Source organism: Dermacentor andersoni, chromosome 3, assembly GCF_023375885.2.
Source record: "Dermacentor andersoni chromosome 3, qqDerAnde1_hic_scaffold, whole genome shotgun sequence".
NCBI classification, from domain to species: domain Eukaryota; kingdom Metazoa; phylum Arthropoda; class Arachnida; order Ixodida; family Ixodidae; genus Dermacentor; species Dermacentor andersoni.
In genome coordinates, this window is record NC_092816.1 from 182,073,623 (window position 1) to 182,090,257 (window position 16,635).

Here is a 16,635-nt window from a genome sequence, read left to right on the forward strand (position 1 = left end):
ACGTGCACAGATTCCGGAAACATGTATACACAGATGGCTCAGTAAAACTCAACAGCCCTGCTGCTGCAGTCATCATCCCGGCACAATCTGAGGAAATCAAATTAAGAACTTCATGTGTGACCACATCGACGGGTGCAGAACTCGCGGCGCTCCGTGCTGCACTTGATTTCATTAAGCAGAAACCACCGCAACAATGGACAATCTTCAGTGACTCCAAGGCAGCCCTTCAGTGCATACGAAGCCCAATGCGCCACGGACCCAATGAACAACTGGCCTCAGAAATTCGGCACATATATCATCAAAGCTATGATAAGGGACACAACATAATCTTTCAGTGGCTTCCAGGACATTGTAACATCAGCGGGAATGACCAAGCCGACAAAGCCGCCCGATCGGCACATGAAAGTGGTCAACGAGTCTTCATTCCGCTTTCGCGAACAGACGCTGCGGCTGGGCTGCGATTGATGTCCCGTGAGTGTACTTTGCCCCTGTGGGACTCAAATTTTTTCACCCTGTGTCGGTTGCGTTCGTTGTCTCCGGACATACGGATGCACCTCCCGCCTGGATTACCACGACGTGAACAGACCATGCTTTACCGTCTGTGGCTAGGCGTTGCCTTTACAAACGCCTACGCTTTCCTCATAGGAATGGCCAACAGCCCCACGTGCGACACATGTAACATCGACGAGACGCTCGCACACATTATCTGTGTCTGCCCGCGATACAGTGCTGAGAGACAAGTGATGTGCAGGGTACTGGACCAGCTGGACAATCGTCCACTTTCAGAACTAAAAGCTTTAGGCCAATGCTCCGAAAGAACATCCGCGTTGAAGGCCTTACTCGCGCTATTAACGTTCTTGCGGTCTACGGGGCTTCACGACAGACTCTAAGAATGCCGCCCCCTACCGTTCTGTAGTGTACGCGCTTTGTTCGTGCTTGTCAGGGAGACAAGCATTTCTATCTCCCCCTTCCACTCTGTTTCTCTTTTTATCCCTCTTAACCCTTCCCCCTGCGCAGGGTAGCCAACCGGAACTACCTCTGGTTAACCTCCCTGCCTTTCTCTGCATTATTTTCTCTCTCTCTCTCTCTGTAAGCCAATTCATTTGAGGGTTGAATGTAATTGCCCTCCAATTGGTCGTGAAGGTGGGCGTGAGGAAACCTAAACGCTCCGCTGGGAAGGCGGTTCCTTTGTCTATTATGACGACAGCTGGAGCACCATGCCTTAAGAAGATGCTCTCAATAAAAAAATTGTACCGCCTCAGCTGCCGTGACACTAGGAAGTGACTTAGTCTCCGTGTGCCTGGTGATCTTGTCTGTCGCGACTATTACCTATTTATTTCCGCTGGCAGATGTCGGAAAGGAGCCGCGAAGGTCCATTGAACTTTGGGAAAACGGCGACTCCGGCACTGCAGCGGGATGTAAGAGCCCGATGTGTTTAGTAGATCGTACTTTTCGTCGCTGACAGTCAAAGCAAGGTCTGACATAATGCTCCCCCTCTGTTGCAAGCTTTTGCAAGTAGTATTTGATTCTCATACGTAGCAATGTCCTTGTGTAGCCGAGGTTGTCTCAGCTGACTTCATCGTGGCGTCTGCACGCCTGCAGAATTTCTCTGCGGAGAGTATTTGGTATGACTACCAGGTAGCTAGCTGTGCCCTGTTGAAGAATAGTTCTTTTTATAGTGGGTGCTGTTGCGCAAGCATAAGGATGATAGTCCATTTAAAATAACTTTCGGCACATTGGTAGGTCGGCCTTCCAAAAAATCAATGAGTGAATGGAGCGCTTGATCGTTTTGTTGTTGACGAGAGATGGTGGCAGCATCAACAACTGCTAAAGGGTCTGCGCATTCATTATAATTTGCGCCTGCTAATTCAATTGGTGATCTTGAGTGGCAGTCGGCACCGAAGTGCAGCTTCTTTTATTTAAGGGCCACTGTCATGTCCTACATTTATAGTAGTAGGCTTCAGCGTGCGAAAGGTCCAGAAGAGTCTTTCATGTTTGTCAACCTACAATGCGAGTGATGGTCGCTCACAACTGAGAAGCAGCGGCCGTATAAGTAGGAGCGAAACTTACGGAGTGCCCTTGCTACAGTCAGCCTTTCTGAGGCACCTTATCCCTGTTTACAAACTTTATACCACAGCTTGCTACAGTCAGGCATTCCTTCTCTGTGGTGGAAGAGTTAGACTCCGCACATGACAGAGTTCTGCTCACCTGAGCAATGATTCGCACGGCGCCGTCTTGCCGCTGAACGAGCACGGCGCTAAGGCCCACGTTGCTGGCACCTGTGTGGATTGATGCAGGTGCATTCTCATCGAAGTGAGCGAGTACGGGCGGGGATGTAGGTGCTGCTGTAAATCGTTGAATGCCGTTTCCTCCTCCTCTCACCACATGAATGCGACGTGTTCCCTTTTTAGGCTGGTGAGCAGAGAGGCAATGAGCACAAAACCCTTTATAAAACGCCGGTAATAGACGCAGAGGCTCAGAAAGCGTCACACAGGTTTCTTTTCCTTGAGCGTTGCAAACTTTGCGACGGCAGCAAGTTTTTCGTGACCCTGTCTAACACCGTCATGACTCACCACATGACCCAAGAAGTAAAGTTCTTCAAAGCCAAAGTGGCATTTCTCGGCTTTCAAAGTCAGTCCAGCGGACCATACGACTTGAAGAACGGAGAGAAGCCGTTTAAGGTGGTCCTCGAATGTGGACAAAAAAATATTTCATCGTCCAAATATACCAAGCAAGCCTTCCATTTAAATCCGTGCAGGACAGCACCCCACTAGGTTTTGAAACGTGGCTGGGCTTGAGCACAAACCGAAAGGAGAACGTTGAATTCGTACAGCGCATTTGGCGTCACGAAAGCGGTATTCTCTTGGTCACGTACATCGATTTCGATTTGGCAGTACCCACTTTATTTAGATCTATCGATGAGAAGAGACGCGCATGCCGTAGCCTGTCGAGAGATTTATGTATGCGTGGCAATGGATAAGCGTCTTCCTTTCTAACACAGTTTATTTTGCGATGAACAGTACAAAACTGGAAGCTACAATCCTTCTTTTTTTACGAGCACCACGTACTGGTGCTGCGCAGGGGATTTTTGACGGTTCGAGTACATCATCCTCAAGCATTTTCTGGATCTCTATTACATTCCCTCGCACTCCGTCTGAGTAGCATGGTACGCATTTTGTTGGATGAGTCTTGCGGTATCCTCCGTGATTATACGGTACTTAGTCAGCAGCATTTGGCCAACTCAACACGTTGAGAAGAAACGATACTTCAATTGGTCAAGCAGTTCGATAAGTTTTTGTCTATCTTTCGGTGTTAGTTTTCGATCAACGTCGGCGACCGGTACGTGTAGTGTCATACCAGCCATTGCTTCGTCTTGAGCAAAAAAAAAAAAAAAAGAAGAAGAAGAAACAGTGTTGAGCATTGTCGTTGGGGCAAGGTATGCTAGCGTGGTGCCTTTGCTGATGTGTCGGCGTTGGTTGGTGAGATTTCTCATCAGCATGTCGGCACGTCCCTCTGTTAAGCTGACAATGCCGCGAGCAATGGCAACACCTATACATTGACGCAGCAGAAGTGCCGTTATTTGTTCCGTTGCTCCATCTTTGTTCTGTATGTCGCAAATAGTAGGAACAAGACTGCGTGATAGGGGCAGTATAAAGACATCGTTGTCAGTGACACGTAAAGGTCTGCTTTGTGATTCTGCGCCATGCGTCGTCGTGTCTTTATTAGCGTAACAAGTGACCGTGCCGTCACGTATGCTAACCACAGTGCCATATTCCCGCAACAAGTTCATGCCTAGTATGAACTGTTTGCAACACTGTGGTAAAATGACGAAGGCAGCGACGAAAGCTATCTTCCAAATTTCGAGTCTTGTCGTACATTTACCTCTAGATGTCTTCAGCTGACCTCCGGAATTTCGAATAGAAGGACCCATCCATTCCGTTTTAACCTTGTTTGTCTGCCAAGGGCTCGCTCGTTATAGAAAGGTAGGCACCATTGTCAACTAAAACCATTACTTCTTGACCAGCAACGGTTACAGGGAGATCGGCACAGAAAATTGTGTCGGCCTTATGCTCAGGTATGTCGTTGATCTGCTTCGTTCTTAGCAATACTGGGAGCCTTTCGCCAATTCGTGTACGTGCGCAGGTCACCGCTTTCATTTTTCTGCCCTGGGCAGGGAGACTTTCTCACCAAGTTAGCAAAACTGGGGCGGTTCGGCGATGAAAAACGCGTTGGAGACGGCGACCATGACCGACTATTAGAGGCGCTCACTTGACGTCCTGTACGGCTGCCGTCAAAGGCGCCATGACTTTAATCAAGCTGACTGCCTGTAGCGGCAGGTGAATTTCCCTAGTATCCAGCTTGTCGATGAGGGCAGAAACGGAAAATGTGCCCTGGTCCTCCACAATTGTAGCACGATGATCGGCGATCGGCGGTTCGCCATGCATTGGTCCTGCGAACCTGCTTAGGTGGCTGAAAATGCTCTGGTTGGGCCCAGACTGTGGCATGTGGGTGCTTGCGGTACTGTTGCGTGGGTATTGTAGACACTGGACGGCGGACAGCGTCAGCATAGCTGTATGCGCTTGTCTCGAAGCATAGTTCGGGGCCTGGTTCGAGAGGCGCAAAGGCTTGTCGGAGTTATTGGAGGACAGCTTCAGCAACGGAGGCGACTGTGAACTCCTTGGCGTCGCTGTTTGCTTTGCAATTGCAATCTTCTCCCTCGCACAATCTCCCTTATCAATTGGCGCACAGAATTTTCGTCGGTGGCCGCCAGTACTGTGTCTCCTGCAGATGGTTCGCCAGCGTTCCGATCATATTGCTGGTGACGTTGCTGAAGTGCCCGTTCGATTGATGTGGCCTCCCTAATAAATTCTTACACTGTTGTCGGTGGGTTGCGTACAAGCCCAGCAAGGAGCTGTTCCTTGACGCCACCCATGAGAAGACTTAGCTTCTTTGGCTCGGTCATGTCAGGATCTGCCCGACGAAACAAATGTGCCATGTCTTCGGCAAACACTGCCACACATTGTGTCCAAATGCTGCCATTTGGGATTTGGGTACGCGACTCAAGAAGGCGTTGAGCGTTATCCTGTCGACTTATATTTTCGATTGTCCCAAGCAACCGACGGCAACACTCATCCCAGTCTGGCAAGTTTTTCTCGCTGTTTACGAACCATTTCCGTGCGCTCCCTACGAGGGCGAAGTACACGTACGAGAGCTTTTGGTCTGGACGCCAGTGATTGGAGTTGGTCACGCGTTCATACTGGTCCATCCAGTCTTCACCATCTTCATGGGAGCCACTATGAAAGCTCGCGGTGATTCGAAGGTTTTGAAGCGTCAGCTGTATCGGGCTTGCCAACGCCATTCCTTGGGCAGAGGTGGTCATTGAGAGGGCTGCAGGATACCGAATTCTGGGCTCAGACCTTGCAGGCGACGGCTTGGGCGTTCTACAGGCGTCTTGAAGCAAGGATGACCTACTGGGCTGAATATAGGGCTGGTCGAAGAAGTTCTGATCATGACGCAGCCCGTGCAGCACTCAGCACCTCCATGAATGTGGTGGTCCACTGGGAGTGGCAGCTTGAGTTGCGAGCTGATGTCCTGTCGCACGCTCCGGGGCACACGAGAATAGGAAACGCAGTCTTCTCCTATTGTTCCTGCACGTACTGTCTAGCAGATATTCTTTGTCGTCAGCATCTTGGCTTGATGCAGAAAGGGGGGTGGCAATATTATATATATATATATATATATATATATATATATATATATATATATATATATATATATATATATATATATATATATATATATATATATTAAGTGGAGTCACAACCTCCCAGTTGAATAATTTCCCAAATATATCTGTTATTGCGCAGGTTAGGTATTTGGTAGGATAGTGTTTGATTTCCGTATGTGGCCCTGAATAACGGTGCAAATTTAATCTAATTTGTATAATTGCTTACTTCCTAGCTATAGGTATATTATAATGCGCTTATCCGCGATAAAATAATCGCGACAAATTGGCTTATATATTCTTCCACATACTTAACCCATTAGGGACCGGTTTCTTTTTTTTCTTGCTATCTTGAAATAAATCTAATATATTAACTTACCTTTATACTAATAATTCACATGCAAAAATTATTACTCTTGCCTAATTAGTTTTTGAAATATAGCCCGTGACCATATGGTTACACTGGGCCCTTACGCTACAGCAAAACACACGAAGTGAAAAACATTTATTTCAAGCCATGAAACATCACAAAATACATACATAGCGAATAGTGGAGCACTTATTTAGTGTGACATGGTTTAAATCATGGAATAAACATGCCGTCGTCATACTTTGTGCATTGTGTGTGCACTGCGCTGTTGCAAATATCTCATGCACACCTCCGCCTCTTGCCATTAGGTATTGGTGCAACAAAGTGGGCCACTTGGTCATACCGTGTACCAGTCAGGACACACCAATCTTTGGGATTCCGTGTTGACTAGGTCCTCTATGCTTACTGTCCTATCGCATCAGGTAGCTTTGTGCAATTTGCCTGCGGAATTTCACCTGCGTGACGTTGAACCCTGTACTACGAACTAGCGCCCAAACGTTGCTGATAGATACACCACAAAGTCAAGTGAAAATCGGCCACCACCACTTTCTGCCACGAATTACAATCCTGTGGGCGCCTACATTTGCATCCATCTGGTCCGTACCTCCCATGAAACTTGTACTGAGCAATAGTGTTTCTTGCGGGCCACCTTGATTTGCTTGTTCTGAACACGAGAGTAGCTGTCTGCAGATGACATTGGCTCTACGTCGTGAATGGCGCTTACGATCGTTACTACAGAATTGTCCATCCAGCGGACAACAATCATCCCATTGTCGCTCAGCACGGGCTCTTCGTGCCCGCTAGGTTGGCGCTTGACGAATTGTGGTCGAGCGATAGGGCACTCTTTGGGAACACAGTTCTGCTTCACTGTGCCCGTGCCTTCGTAGCCCTGTGCCTTGAAATGTCTGAGTGGCGGCATGCCTGTGAATAAATTATCAAAATAGAAAAAGAAAGGAAGGTCGTGCGTCTCTGCTGCGAGTTCATCCCCCATTTGAAGAAGTGGCGCCGTTGCTTTTTCGAAGTCCTTTTCATATTTTTCAGTGTTCCGGGATCCCCTTCTTGCCTTGGTACACATTGAAGTTTACAAGGTATCCGTTCTTGGCATTTAGGCACCATACTTTATACCCGAAGCGGACAGGCTTTCAGCGTCTAAACTGTTTACAGCCATGACGACCATAATACTCAATCATACTTTCGTCATAGCTCAGGTGACGCACAGGTTGAAAGTGCTCCGGAAACCTTGCTTTCAATAGTGCCATCAATGGACGTAACTTTGCCAACTTGTCACTAAGCGTTAGGCTTGCATTTCGCACATTGCAGGAATCGCATTATCTGTACGAAGCGATTTCTTCGCATAGCATTGTAAGCCATCGTGTTGCGCATATCCGAGCCGCTGTCCCAATAGCGCTTTCTCCCAGGCAAGCGGTTATAGCCGGACAAAACGAGCACTCCAAGAAAACCTAATTCTTCTTTGGTAACCTCCGGATCGGGCGTATTGAAAAATAACGCATACTTTCTTGTTCGTTTGACTAGCAGCTCCACGACGGCTTCGTCAAAAAGAGATTTCGAACAACTCAACAGGTGAGAAGTCCCTGTAAGCAGCAAAGTTTGGGTAGGGAAATATGTCAAGGCTTCTCTAGAGATCACCGTTCGTCCACTTAGAAGCAGTGGATAATTTCGCAGGAATGGCCGCATCAACTGCAGCAGAAGAAACCTCTCATGTTCCGTCACCTTGCCTGCCGGGGTCGTCATCGTCCTAGTCGGATACACCAATGCGGCGTCCGTCAGGGAAAACAGTTTCAGCGCCGGCTCATAGCTGCCGCCCGATTAGATTGTCAATGAGCCCGCCTGAGCCTTCATCGGCCGACTCTTCATCCGAATAGGTGCTAGCCGCTCGCGGGTCGATATGAATCACTGACACGTCGTCATCGTGTTCTTCGAGTATCTTCGCTATTTATTCCAACATCAACCTATTCAGACAAAAACATAAGAAATAACCACTGTGGGAACGCGCCAGCAGCCGTGCAAGAGATGAGAGTGCAGTTTAAAAAAAAAAAGTTAGGTCGCTTAAAGGCCCAGCGTGACCATATGGCAACGCGCAAGATAACACGCTCGTTCATGGATAATTCAAATATTATTCTTTCACAAATGCTCATCGAAGGTCACATATTCAAAGAGCAATATGGAGATAAGGATATCCGACTATTGCTTAAACAAGTAGTGAAAAAAAAACGCATTACCCCTTGGAGTGATGCATGGCAACGCTACTCGCACAGCAACACTTATTCCAGCCTTTGTGAGGGGCTCCCACAAAACGACTGACACCTGCTGCCACTTGATATCCATAAAGGGAACTCTCATCTGTCTAACGGCATGTCAAAGGCGAGTTTGGTGCCGTTTTGTTATTCTTAATTAATTTAAATCCACTGTGCAGAGTAACGTGACCATATGGTCACGCTGGTCTCTAATGGGTTAATGTATTTCGAATATATTGGCAGAAACATCCTGAATATTCGACATATGTACCCTTCACCACACTTGTCGTCTATTTATACGCTTCTCTATCACGTTATTTTCTGTTGAGTGCCTGCAGTATATCCGCTGTTTTGAAGTGCCGAGCTGCCCAATATTTTTTACAGTGACAAGACGAGAGTATATCCTACAGCTTTGTGATACAATGACAACTTCGCCCCTCTACCGCATTTTGGCTATCAGAAAGAGTAGGCAAACCGCACGTTGATATCTTCAGGTCTTCGCACTACTGCGAGCAAGCGAACAGGCTGACCACGGCTCTCTCAATCAAGTATGTACAGAGAACTAATGACAGGTCGACAGATCTCTCTTTCTACTACGAATTATTTCGTGCTTCGTTTGTCTTGTCAATGAGCCCGAGTTACCGGTGCTCGTTCATACAAGCTATTCTCGCGTACAATATACAGTAAAGGAAAAAGAAACAAGACATAATTGTTTGTGTGACAGAACTGAACTGCTACGCTAAGTACAAAAGAGAAATTAAGTGCTGAGTGAGAGCAAACAACGGTCGCTTTGCACATGGTGAAAACCATATATAACTGAGGTGACAGCTGGGATGACTGCGAGAGTACTTAAAAAGAAGTAATTAAACTCAGTGGTTCACGCGGCAGAAGAAGTATCTGATTAAGAGGCAGGTTATAGTGTGGACTGTGGGCTCATGTTGACCACTTGGGGATTTTTGACGCACCTTAATGCGCGGGCCGTGGGCACCTTTGCATTTCGCCCCATTGTAAACGCGTCTGCCGCGGCAAATATTTGATCCCGCGACCTTGTGCTTAGAAGGGCAACAGCATAGTCGCTAACCTACTTCAAAAACAAAATAATTTGCCCAATGGTCAAAGGATGATACGAGGCGGCGTTAAATAAGACCGTTCGGCCATAAAGCACACATCATAGTAACTGTTATTGTTAGAACGGGGGAGCGGAAGGTAGAAAGAAGAAAGTAGGCAGAGAGAGGAGGAGGAACGAACACACGATCACAGCCGGTCGCTATATACCGCTGCAGATTATCACATCACAGGCTCACTTGAACACCATTTAAGTCTACAGCCACTTGTGCAGGCCTGTTCTCCTTAAAAAATTGTAGCAGTGCATTCGTCACTCTCAGCTGCGATAACTCATGGGGTCAGCATTCCAAAATGTCTTGTTCTGATATTGGTCTTTGATGAACTAGATAAATTGGGAACGATGATATCTGCATACTACAGCCAGGACATTCACAAAGAACGTATTGAATTGCCTCCGCTTGACCACAGTCTTCACAGAAGGCGTTGTGTGCAATTCCGATGCGAAGAGCAAAATAATTTGCAAAAGCCACTCCTAGACATATCCGAAAACTGGACTAGCCATAGCCGATCCTAGCCATAGTCGACAACTGAACAACTGGACTCGGCCAACCTCGCGTCGGCAGAGTCCAGTTGCGATACGAAGGTGGAGCGTTGAGTGCAGGTGGGGAAACTATTTGTTTTGAAAACTTCCTGTGCTCCACGTAGGGATTTCGATATCTCGTGCGAGCACTCGAAGTTTTCTAGCGACATCTAGCCTTCATTCGGTATCATCTCCTCTTCGCTGCTTTGAAGAGCTGACTGTGCCGTGTTATTGGCGTGCTGGTTACCGATGACGCTGCAGTGACTTGGGGGCCAGTTAAATGGGGGAAGCCAGCACAAAATAAAGAATCAGTGAAACGTGTCCATTTTATTCACGAGAATTGTTTGTTATGTGCACTGCTTTTCTGATGTGTCATGGAATCCGACCGAGGGCGTTACACCCCCGCAGAGTACAGAGGATAATTCGAAGGTTAATGTGCCGAAGCATGTACTAAGAACGGAGGAGACCGGCTCTGAAGAAGCGCCAAGCGAAGCAAGATCCTCTTCGACACGCAGCGAAGCGTGGTTTAGTACACGCACGCGTTATGAGAGGCGGCGATGAAAGTTTTGTCCAGAAAAGCGAAGCGGGGCATAATCGATAAGCCCTGAAGTGTGGCTCGGAACGCGAGCGCACGCACACTTCTTAACGCGTAAAGACGTGGCGACGATACGGTGCGATGAGACGAAAGCGGAACTAGTCCGCCTCGTTCCCGTGTGCTCAATGTTGCAGTCGAACGCCTTTATGACGAGTATGACGAAGTTTTCGGGGCTTCCGCATCCGTTCATTCTGCGCGTCCCTTCTTTGCAAAAGTTGCGCATCGCACGTCTCCAAATTGATTCGGGACATAATTATTCCTTCGTTACGCAGGCCATTTTGTTGTAAGCATTCGTTGTAGAAGCACTTATTCGAAGGAACACCGATGCATGATGAGTTCGGTTCGCTGTGTATACCTTGTGCAATGGACTGCTCTCTGTAAGATGTGTTTCTGGTGTCCGAGCGCCACACGTTTATTGAGCGAGACATTTCCGGGTGAAAACGTATCGACCTTCAGCGTGTTTTCCATATTTGCAAGTGGTTACTCGCACTCAACGTCCCTACAAACACAAAGAAAGCTACACTTAGACCGATTCCCACAGTGCGTGCGGTCTGCAAGATGTGGACATAAAAATACACAAGATTGGGATACCTCCCGGATAGTGCATGGAGCAGCGAAATACGTTGTTTGTTTTCATTGGCATCACAATCTTTACTACGATCTGGCCGCCAAAGCACGTGCCGCTTTATACTCGATTATTGAAATGAATTGTCCTTAATATCTCAAGCGGCGCCGGTCAACCTCTGTCCTTCTCACTTCAGATAGTTTTAAATTCAGCTGGAGAACAAGAGATTCGCTTCTACAGCGAGAAAAGGTAAAAACCCGCGAGCTTGGTTCACGTCCAAGTCGTTATCGCCATTCGCTCTTCTTGGCAAACGCTCCCACCTAATGCCAGGTTGGCTCCCGAGTGCCTTAAAGGGTTTTTCTTTAGCAACATCATCCAACTTTTTCTACTACAGATGCTGAAATTTCGAGCTGGGCCTCAACGTTAATTCTTGCTGTTGCCAGCGTCACACTTGAACTCTTTAAAAATCTGTACTTTTTAATGGTTCCAGAAGCCGCAAAAGTGTGTCCGCTCATGTCAGGCGCTTATCATTCACGGAAGGAGGGAGCTAGGAAGTTTATTAGGAGCCTAAAATGATCATATCTTTGTTTCTCGCATTATATGTTGTGATCTATTATATTATAGCTAGCGTATTTTTATTATATTGCAACATTGCGGGACAGCATAGCCAGCCCAACCAATGGCTGTTCAATGGCTTGAGCCCTGGGTATATTAGAACTCCGCGCAAATTAGACACTAAGTATTGTGCGCGAAGATGACATAGTCGGTTGGATTTACGGCAAACCTCTGACGTTCCGTAGGTGAGGAGCTGGAATGAAGTGCGCAGTTGTGGCCAGGTCGACCTTTCTGTTTAGGAGCTGTCTGAACGCGCCTAAATACCCATCATGATTCATTGTGGCAGGCGCTGCATGACACGTGATGCCCAAAAAATAAATGAGGTACTCTCCCAGTTGTTGAAATTTTCAAGGAAGGAAAGACAGCTTACAGCACAAACGATTCGGAAGCCGTGAGCACGTAGGCAAAAAAAACCACTATTGCTTTGTGCCAAAGTTAAAGTATTATTACCAGCTGAATGGAACAGTATGTGCTACCATGTCTAATGAATCACTGGAAACATTACAGGAAACAGAGACAACCGGGACAATCTGCAACTTTACGGGACGCACAATGTGGATTCTGCGCGTTACATGAGCATCAAATCGCAGGAAATAAAGTGCAAGCCGTTTGATAGATGCATGCACGTAGTTGACACTAACATTGGACAGTTTTATGAAACCGCGACATGTCGCAAATACCGACCCTACAGATGGCGTAGTTTCGTCGCCGGTGCTGGATGGCAACGAGGGGCTAACATTAATTGCGCAAGATGGAAAGAGTATAAAATGTTTAATTACCATTGCGGTTTATCACTCTAGTTCGTATGCACAACTACACAGCTTAAGATAACAGTGATCGGTTTATGCAAATTTCATTCCAAATACCAGGGCTAGCTCTAGCTTCAACATTTTTCGGTATTAAAGGCTCGGCTACCTGCACTGGCGTCCCGAACGTTACTTTGCTCGAAAAGTCTTCCCGGCACCATGCTCCATTGGAATCTGTGGAATGCCAATGCATTTGTTGCACATTTTGTCGGCATAAATTCAGGCATGTTTTAAAATGTGAGCAGCCTTGCTTTTTCCGTTGAAAGATGCACCGTATACTAAATGAGAGAAAAGTTAGAAAATAGCGCATCGGGATTTGTACCGCAATCATGTGTGTTTCACCAAGTAATCTAGTCAAGAGGCGGCATTAGTTTGTGGAACACGCGTTAGTTTTGAAACTCTGTCAATTCTAAAACAACATGCTCGTATTACAGCAGCAATAAATATTACTTAGTATGGTTGGCTAGCCAGCAATGTCGGGTTAGCTTGCAGGGCTTCTTGCGTAATTCGAGCGACATTATTCAAGCGCAGCACCAGCTGCACTATATCATTGCACCGGAAATCAGTTACGCAATTTGCGTCCGCTCGTCGATCATAGACACGTGGCCACTAACGGTTGCACTATGCATACAGGCCCACGCTAGCCGTCGATTCACAACGCCGCCAGTAGGAAGAGTCGGTTCGACGCTTCTATTGTTCTCGTAACTCTACCATCGGTAGCGGAAGCGCGCTTTTGTGGTCGAACGGGCATCCCGTCGAGCAGCCTCCAAAGCGCGCACGCAACAAGTGGGAACGCGACTAACGCAGCAATAGATCGCGCACGAACTCGATGAGCCGAGGCGACCCTCTATTACCGATGACGGGCAGAAGAGCAACAGAGAGAGGAGGAAGAGAACGCAGGAACTGCTGCCGGCCTTACGACCGCAACCGCGTCCAACCGTAGCACCGGCTGCTGAGCGTTTAGCGCAAAAGCGAGGCGAACGGGGGCGGCTGCGAAGTAGGCGGGCGCCCGCCGAGCACTCGAAGCTCGCGCGTGTGCCGCTCCAGCGCTGCTCGGCAGCGGCGTGCAGCGCGTCGCTCGCCGGCAGCGAGCTGCCCGCCAGAGCAGTCACGGCTGCCGTCGGAGAACGGGGCCAGCGAGCTGAAGACGCGGCTCGCTCGAAGCGCGGGCGAGGGCAGTCCGCTCCCTTCGTCGCTCGCCGGCGGCGCGCGAGGCGGTGTGCCGGCGGCTCGCGCCGTCCGCCGCCCGACCTCAGTCGCCGTCGCGGACAGCGGACGGCATGCGGAGCGCGGCCGGCACTGGCGGCAGCTCCAACGCTAGCGCGGGGCTCGTCACTCGGAGCTACGACGTCTGGTTCAATGTTGATGCGGCGACGACTTCGGCGAGCGCCGAGGCGGCTGCGGCCGTCGACGGACCGTCACCCGTGCACCTTCTCTGCACCAGCCTCGGGGCCACCGTCGGACTCGTCCTCAACGCGTACATCCTCGTCGTGCTCTTATGGCAGCGCCAGTTCCGCACGGCCAACAGCCTGCTCCTTCTGCACCTGGCGTTCGTCGACAGCGTGTTCTGCCTGCTGGTGCTCGGGTCGAACGCCGTGTTCGGCGGGCTCTCCGCCCCGGCGGACGTGATCGACTCCTCCGGTGCGTGCTACGTGCAGGGCGTCCTGTGGGCCGTCGTGCCTGCCGTGGCGGTGTGGACGCTGTGCGGCCTCAGCTGCGACCGGTACGCGGCAATCGCGACGCCGCTCCACTACTCGCGCCTGGTGAACACGCGGCGGACGTGCGCGTTCCTCGGCGTGTCCTGGATCGTCGTAGCGGGGGCGGCTGTGCCCCCCCTAGCGGGAGTGTGTCCTTACTCGTACGGTCCATCGCGATGCGTTTGCGTGGCAGCGTGTGCAGGCAGCAGCCAGGACGTGCAAGCCGGGACCGCGAGTTCGTCGCCTGTGGGACTGGGATACGCGCTCAGCTACGTGTGGCTGGCGCTCGTCTTCCCCGCGTCGCTCATCGTCGCCAGCAACCTGCAGGTGATGCTCATCGCGCGGACGCACAGGCATCGCATCGTGGCCGCCATCTACGAGGTCAGTTAGTGCGCCTTCCCTTGAGAGCTTCGCCAAGTTTTCGGCAGCGAGATTTTCTTCTGCGTGCCCGTAGCGCATTCACTAGGTAGTTTTGGAACCGTTAGAATTTTAGGCTCGAAATTAATGCATACAGCGTTCATGCCTGTCTAAGCGCACGCTCAGGTTTCGAACTTTAGGGCATATCTCTATCTCAGCCATGTTATCTGACATTGCATCTAGCATCCATTGCGTCGACGTAGAGTGAATGTATTGCTTTGCTTCAGAGAAAAAAATGATGAGACATCCCAATCATATTGAATGCTTGTTCGTATTTGCGAATGTAAAACGTACTCTACACTGGGAAACACTATGCATACAAATTAGAGTCAGCTTACATATAGTAAAAATCATAAAATACTACTTCGCATGATGCGGTAAAGGCTGTGGAATGCCATGCGACCCACAGTACGTGTCTTGAATACTGTGGTAGGGTTTCGCTCATAGCCTGCTGATTTATGACTAGGTGCAAGTCATAGGGGCACGTGCACTGAAATAACGGCTAGCTAAATTAGGTATGTGAAAGACAAATACTGAGCGAATTGGTTTATTTTTATTAGTTGACTGCATAAATGAGAGTTTGGGAGTTGTGTTCCGTTCGTGGTTGATGAGCACCATGACAACGAACAACAGCATGAGACCATACTCAGGCATACACTGTCCTCTGTAGCCCTATGCTATTCGACTGTCGTGTTGTAGAGTCGCATTGCAAATCAGATTCTCTGATACAGCTTGATTAGCACAAGAACAATGCTCCACGCTGAGTCGTTATTGCTTGTATTCGTGACTGCAAGACTTCGTTCATTTTAATGCCGAACGAAAAGAAATATATTTTTACTTTTGTACAGCATCAGACTTGTTCAGGTGATGTTTCAAGGTAATCTCCCGAAAGTTATTACGTAGTGTCAAACATCCAGTAAGGGTATTAAATATCTTTGACTGATTATTGCGCATAAAGCTTTCGCGCGCGTAAGCAACGTGGCTGAAACTAAATAAAGCACAGCCGTGTTCGCCTCTTCCTAAACTCGGTTGCTGATACAGTCACGATACGAGCAACAAACATAAACTGCGGTGAATTATATTTTCGGGAGGACAGCTTGAAAATTTCTATCTCACCCACCTAATAAAGAATAATTCTCGATGGTTTCCAAAGAGTTCCCCTTATGTAACACCCCCTGAATTGGGGGCCCCTAAGGAAATAAACTGAACTGAATCCTAGCTAGATTGACTTTAACGGAAAGATATTGTGTAGTACACCCATGCGGGCAAAGTTCGTACGTTGGCGCATATGAGACTTAGAACGTGTGTGGCTCAGGCTTTTCGACACGCTCTCCATAGCAGAGGGTAACACCGCACATACAAGGTGCATCAGACTGCACAGAGTAAACCCTTCACAGCAACTCAGACCTCCGGCCGGACTGCACCTACGCGAAGCGTCTCTTCTGTTTCTGTTGTGGGTGGGAGTTGTCTTCACGAAAGCTTATTCAGCGCTAATTGGAATGGCTGATAGTCCTGATTGTGATGTTTGCGGATGCGAGGAGAACATTGACCACTTATTGGGCCGTTGTCCTCAATTTCAAGCACAAAGACAATCTTTGTCCAACACATTGAGCAAACTAGATGATCGTCCTCTGAGTGAACAGGTACTAGAGCACCGTCCTCACCGATCATCGGCTCAGAAGGGAGTGAAGTCACTTTTGTGCTTTCCGAGAACGTCTGGTTTTCACGAGCAGCTTTGAATCAATGACTGTGCATGCACGTCTCTCTGCCCTCTCTCTCTCTCTCTCTTCCCCTTTCTCCCTTGGCGCAGCGTAGGGTAGCCAACCTGACTCTTGACTGGTTAACATCCCTGCCTTCCTTATCTCTCTCTCTCTCTCTCTCTCTCTCTCTCTCTCTCTCGACTTCGGACTCTGTGTAGCCGGAAATAATTATGCGTTCCAATTTT

The 16,635-nt window shown here is 48.6% G+C and overlaps 1 protein-coding gene across 2 annotated transcripts in view; it reads left to right on the forward strand.

The window, feature by feature from the left end:
• The first annotated feature begins 13,656 nt into the window (after positions 1 to 13,656).
• The window catches only part of LOC126524274 (uncharacterized), a 243,604-nt gene continuing 240,625 nt past the window's right edge, over positions 13,657 to 16,635 (forward strand). For both annotated transcript variants that reach the window (XM_050172601.3, XM_050172600.3), the window contains exon 1: positions 13,657 to 14,654. In XM_050172601.3, coding sequence (XP_050028558.2) covers positions 13,857 to 14,654 — 798 coding nt within the window. In that variant the 5' untranslated portion in view covers positions 13,657 to 13,856. The remainder of the gene's footprint in view (positions 14,655 to 16,635) is intronic.